This window comes from Brachionichthys hirsutus, chromosome 7, assembly GCF_040956055.1.
Source record: "Brachionichthys hirsutus isolate HB-005 chromosome 7, CSIRO-AGI_Bhir_v1, whole genome shotgun sequence".
NCBI classification, from domain to species: Eukaryota; Metazoa; Chordata; class Actinopteri; order Lophiiformes; family Brachionichthyidae; genus Brachionichthys; species Brachionichthys hirsutus.
This window is the reverse complement of record NC_090903.1, coordinates 3,622,649-3,628,294: the sequence shown is the minus strand read 5'-3', so window position 1 is coordinate 3,628,294 and position 5,646 is coordinate 3,622,649. Positions and strand designations below refer to the sequence as shown.

The 5,646-nt window shown below is 46.0% G+C and overlaps 1 protein-coding gene across 1 annotated transcript; it reads left to right on the top strand.

The window, feature by feature from the left end:
* The first annotated feature begins 746 nt into the window (after positions 1–746).
* Positions 747–5,376, top strand: pkd2l1 (polycystic kidney disease 2-like 1). Its single transcript, XM_068741557.1, has 15 exons — positions 747–1,005; positions 1,381–1,494; positions 2,182–2,309; positions 2,403–2,656; positions 2,738–2,962; positions 3,051–3,279; positions 3,367–3,537; positions 3,609–3,790; positions 3,889–4,009; positions 4,089–4,187; positions 4,264–4,385; positions 4,469–4,586; positions 4,738–4,871; positions 4,958–5,099; positions 5,257–5,376. Exons 1-15 carry the CDS (start codon positions 747–749, stop codon positions 5,374–5,376), a joined length of 2,418 nt encoding a protein of 805 aa, XP_068597658.1.
* Positions 5,377–5,646: the final 270 nt, after the last annotated feature.

Sequence of the window (5,646 nt, the reverse complement as noted above, 5' to 3'; positions counted from 1 at the left end):
TGGCAGAGGTCAAAGTGCATCACGGGAAGGGAAGGGAGATCCCAGAGAGACACTGCAATTAAGCTCTTCATTGATTCAGCCACAGAGCAGTTGGTGACAAAAAGAAAAATGTCAGGCAGTTAATCGATTCCAGTGATTGAACTTCATTGTAAATGTTGCTGGTAATCAATGATGATAGAAAAAAAAAAAACCAGCATGCTTAAACTCAGGAGGACCAGAAAGGGCCAAACAAATTCAAATGTAATCCCACCGCCAAGTAATTCAGCATTCAAACATTTTTCATTTTTGTTAATACAATTCTTGAGGGGGAAAAGTAAAATAAGTAAAAGAAAACGGAATAAATAAATAAATATGCGCTGAATATCAAAAGGCACCGCTCCATGGCGTACGGAAGACGTGCACACAGTCGGGAGAAAAAAATATTGAACAGCTTTTGAGTTATTGAGGGCGGCTGTGGGTCAGTTGGTACAGCCGGCCGTCCAGTGATCAGCAGGTTGGTGGTTCGAATCCCAGCTGTCCGCATGTCGAAGTGTCCTTGGGCAAGACAACTGACACATGGATGCCACCAGATCATTTACAGGCTGAATTGACTGAAGGTAAAGTCAGATCTCAAGTCAGCGCTGTAGAACCAGTGGCTCCTCCTCCCTCAACAAAAGCGACGTCATCCAAGCGGGTGTTCAAAAGCTGCCGGCACGCCTCTGCCCCGCAGAGCATCAGTCTGCTCAGGCAAACGCACCCCAAACGGCATGAAGCGCCTGAACAATCGCGCCGACAGCCACCTGACCGGGCAGGTGGAGTGTGAGTTGGACAGCGTGGGCAATGGGGCCTGGGTGAACCGGGGCTTCGGTGGCACCCCTCCACCTCTGCCCAGAGCAATCAGCACCATCTACAACCCCCAGCCCCCCTTCCAGGGCTCCAGCGTGGACAGCGCGTATGACCTGGAACCGCCCGCCACGGACCGACGGCCGGCGAAGAAACAGAGACGCTGCTGCTGGTTGATCAAAAGTAGGAGTCAGATGAGTTTACAACTCGCTTTGTGTTTCCATGGATACAGAGAATGCCTAATTATATTAAAATATGGGGTCTGTTTTAAATAATGCACGTAATGTGAATTTACAAAATAATATTTTATGTTAAATAATGTTTTCCTTTATTAGAATACAAAGTTGATTTCTTAGTTGCATTTTTTTTATTTGCATCATCAAAAGTCTTTATATTGGGAAAATATAACTTAGTGGATTGAGATGACATGATACTGTAAATGTATTTTATGTTTTTTTGAGGATGGAGTATTCATACTGTGCTGCGTTATTTGAACCCAGAGTTGAAAATGAAATATATCTTCCACTGTACCCCCCCCCCCCCCCCCCCCCCCTTTAGGCTTGTGGGCCACCACGCTGACAGAAAACACTTCCAACAACAGAGAGCTGTTCGTCCGAACCACGCTCAGAGAGTTGCTGGTGTATTTGGTGTTCCTGGTGGACATATGCCTCCGTACGTTCCCTGCTAGTACAATCCGCTGTCGTTTCCCGACACCCGTAGAACCATTGTTGAACAGCGTTTGCATGTCATTCTTGGTCCGTCTTATATTCCCATTTTGTTTCGTGCACCTTAAAGATTCAAAGAGAGATTTTAAAATCCTGCATCAAACTTTACCCAATTCAAGCGCATTCACGTCGCTCACATTTTGTTTGATGAGCTGCTGTTGATGTGTCTCGCGTCTCCTCATGAAACGTTTTGTTCCAGCGCTGCTACCCACCTGTTCAAAGCGCTCATCGTTTGGATGCTACTGTATACGGCTCACCTTTGACAGCTGATTTACCGTCTGCCGGAAAGTCTTTGTGCCGCTGAGCATTCGGACTGAAAGCCACATGGGCATCTTTGCTTTGGCCTTTTAGCGATAAGAGCATTTGGACGCGTCCTTTGTTGCTTTGTCCGGGTTAGATTTACACTGTTTGCTGAGGCCATTTGTGTCAGGCCCGCTTGTCCTCTCTGCAAACAAATGACGGCCCCGAATCTGGTTCTATTCGGCTGCGTTGGCGTAAACACAGCCGAACAGCAATCTTCACTGAGGCCCGTCGTGTCTGCGCCTGAGCCGTCTTATCTTTGCCTTTTGAATGGGGCAACGTTTCTAGAGAATCAATGACGGTGCGTTGACTCTGTGATCGCACTGCCTTCCAGTGACTTATGGGATGACGAGTTCGAGCACCTACTACTATACCAAAGCCATGACAGACCTGTTTGTGAACACAGCCGGAGAACGCGGGCTGAAGTTCCAGTCCATTGGCACCATGGCCGACTTCTGGACCGTGAGTCTTCCTCTGTTTTCATTCCCTCCATGTTGAAAAAGTTCTCTTTAATTTAATCCAAAAACGGCTTCCATCCTCTCCTTGCATGAGCAGTACGCCCAGGGCCCGTTACTGGACGGTCTTTACTGGACTAAATGGTATAACAACCGGTCCCTGGACAGCGGAGACCAGTCCTTCATCTATTACGAGAACATGCTGCTGGGAGTCCCCAGAATGAGGCAGATCAAGGTTCTGAACAACTCCTGCAAGGTCCACAATGACTTCAAAGAAGAGATCGTGGGATGTTTTGATGTTTACAGTGACAAGAAGGAGGACGATCTTGACTTTGGCCTCGTCAATGGCACCGCGTAAGATGCTCCATGTTCTCCTTACCGGGTTACTTCTGGGGTGAGGTTAGATTAACAAAAAAGTGTCTCGCTTCTCCACAGCTGGACTTATCACACGGAGAAAGAGATCCGAGGTTCGTCTCATTGGGGCTTGTTGACCTCGTACAGCGGCGCAGGGTACTATCTAGACTTGGCACGGGTCAAAGAGGAGAGCGCCGTCTTGCTGAAGGAATTGGTGGACAACCTTTGGCTCGACCGAGGGACCAGAGGAGTCTTCGTGGACTTCTCCACGTACAACGCAAACATCAACATGTTCTGCGTCATCAGGTAAAGAGGGCCAATCGGCAATGGAGAGCTTGCCCAGCTGCGAGTGCCCACAACGTTGGCGCGCCAAAGTTTTGCTTGCCTCTTTAAGGTTGGTGGTTGAATTCCTGGCAACCGGTGGAGCGATCCCGTCCTACCAGATAAGGACAGTGAAACTGATCCGCTACATCACCCACTGGGATTACTTCATCCTCGGCTGTGAGATGGTCTTCTGCGTATTCATTCTCTATTACGTAGTGGAGGAAGTCCTTGAGCTGCGCATACACAAGTTCTCCTATTTCAAAAGCATCTGGAACATCCTGGACATCGTCGTTATACTGGTGAGAAAAATGTGATTCTGACTCGTCTCAAATATCTCTTCTTCTGCGCGACCTCAAGGAAGTAACCTATCCCCCCCCCCCGTGTAGCTTGCCACCGTCGCCATCGTGTTCAACGTTTTCCGAACTGTCAAAGTGGACAAGTTGCTTGGCAAGTTGCTGGAACAACCTGATATCTATGCCGATTTTGAGTTTCTGGCCTTCTGGCAAACGCAGTACAACAACATGAACGCCGTGAACTTGTTCTTTGCGTGGATTAAGGTAAAGGAGACATTCAAAAGCTTTCTCATAAAACGCTCTCGTTCGAACACTCACTCTCTCTCTTTCTGCAGGTATTCAAGTACATCAGTTTTAACAAAACCATGACTCAGCTGTCCTCCACGCTGGGCCGCTGTGCTAAAGACATCTTGGGTTTTGCCATTATGTTTTTCATCGTGTTCTTTGCTTACGCTCAACTTGGATACTTGCTCTTTGGGAGCGAGGTCGAATCTTTTAGCACCTTCGCCAAGTGCATGTGAGAAACAACGGCTCGGGAAATATAAAGCGCAAAACTGTGTAAATGGGATGATTGATCATGAATTAATCGTCGCTTTTCCTTTGGTCTCTGCGCAGCTTCACACAGTTTAGGATTATTCTTGGAGACTTTGATTACAATGCCATTGATCGCGCTAACAGAGTCCTTGGGCCAATCTACTTTGTCACCTACGTGTTCTTTGTTTTCTTTGTTCTACTGGTAAGTGGGTCGACTGCAAAAGAGGATTTAGTCCGGAGGTTTTAGATATCTATCATCTCTTTGTGTGTCTGTCTCTCAGAACATGTTCCTGGCCATCATAAATGACACATATTCTGAGGTTAAGGATGAACTCTCATCTCAAAAAGACGAGCTACAGATTTCTGATATCATCAAACAGGTGAAAACCCCCAAAACATAGCCATCTATGGCTGCTTTTACAAGATATGAGCAAATTGATTTTCTTTGTCATTTAGAGCTACATGAAGACATTCATCAAGTTGAAACTTAAAAAGGAGGAAATATCAGATGTTCAGAAAGCGCTAAGATCTGGACCTGGAGAAATTGAATTCAAAGACTTCAGAGAAACGCTGAAAGAGTAAGAGAATAAATATCAAACAGAGGAGTACACGCTAAACTGGAGTGAAACGGGTAACGCACACCACTCTGCTCATCTCGCAGGATGGGGCATGCTGATCATGAAATATCCGCAGCGTTCTCCAGGTTTGACCGCGACGGGAACAAAATCCTAGACAAGCACGAAAAAGAGAGGATGAAAATTGACCTGGAGGAAAAGAGGGTTTGTTTAATTCTCTACGCAGCTCAACATGAAATGTGACGACGATGTGCTATTTGTACAGAATACACCCCCCATCCTTAAATTATAATACATGCTAGAAGGAGAATCCAGACAAAGCTGTGTTTAATGACGCTCATCCCGTTTTTGTCAGGATGCGCTTTCTGCTGAACTGAACAATCTTGGAATTAATTATGGGACAGGATTACTGGGAAAGCCTCCCGTGACATCCAGTGAGCAGAGGAACATCTCCGGTCATAGTCTGGAGGGCGGGGAACAGTTTCTAAGGTAGGGAAAGCTTTTAAAAAACAAGCCAATTTAACAGTGAATGGTGGCTAACGAAAAACTCGATTACATTTCTTTCCCTTTTAAAGACTGGCCAGACAAGTTCTTCACCTTGAAAGCGCTGTGAAAGATCTCACAGCCAGGACCCTGTCGATCACAGAGAAACTGGAATTAGAAGAGAAAGCTAAAAGGAATGAAGTCTCAGGGAAACAGACTGCGACTAGTCGCGTTGTGAGTATGGACATAATCTACAGATACATCTAAATCCTTAAAAATCGAATGATTTTTTTTCTCATCTCGATTGGAACCTTGTGCCGAAACTACGTACCGTGTGGCTAATAATGCAGGGGGCTGCAATGAGCATGTCAAATTTGATCACCCCTCCTAGAGTCATGGCAGCGCCTCTGATGGGAGCTTCCAGGCCGGCGTGGACAGAGGGATGAAAGACGAAACACTGTCGAGGAGATCAGCAGATCGGAACAACTCCATGAAGGACTGTCATATGTGATTAACCTCTGAGAAACACAAGGATGAACAGGAGCAAAGAGTAAAGAGAAATGTGGATTACATCAGAACAGGAGCAAAGAGTAAAGAGAAATGTGGATTACATCAGAACAGGAGCAAAGAGTAAAGAGAAATGTGGATTACATCAGAACTCCAATAGACCCAAATCACCTCTCATCACATTAATGATCCAGATTAAGTTGCTGCCATGCTGAATTTAAAACCCTGAGTCGATGAAAGTCATCAATTAATTCTAATCAAAGAGATAAGCAAA

Bases quoted from the DNA above. Each gene is read 5' to 3' on its own strand.
- pkd2l1 (XM_068741557.1), top strand. From the start codon at position 747: ATGAAGCGCCTGAACAATCGCGCCGACAGCCACCTGACCGGGCAGGTG. The intron at 1,495-2,181 runs GTACGTTCCCTG...ACTGCCTTCCAG, and splicing joins CCTGGTGGACATATGCCTCC to TGACTTATGGGATGACGAGT. The intron at 5,100-5,256 runs GTGAGTATGGAC...CACCCCTCCTAG, and splicing joins AGACTGCGACTAGTCGCGTT to AGTCATGGCAGCGCCTCTGA.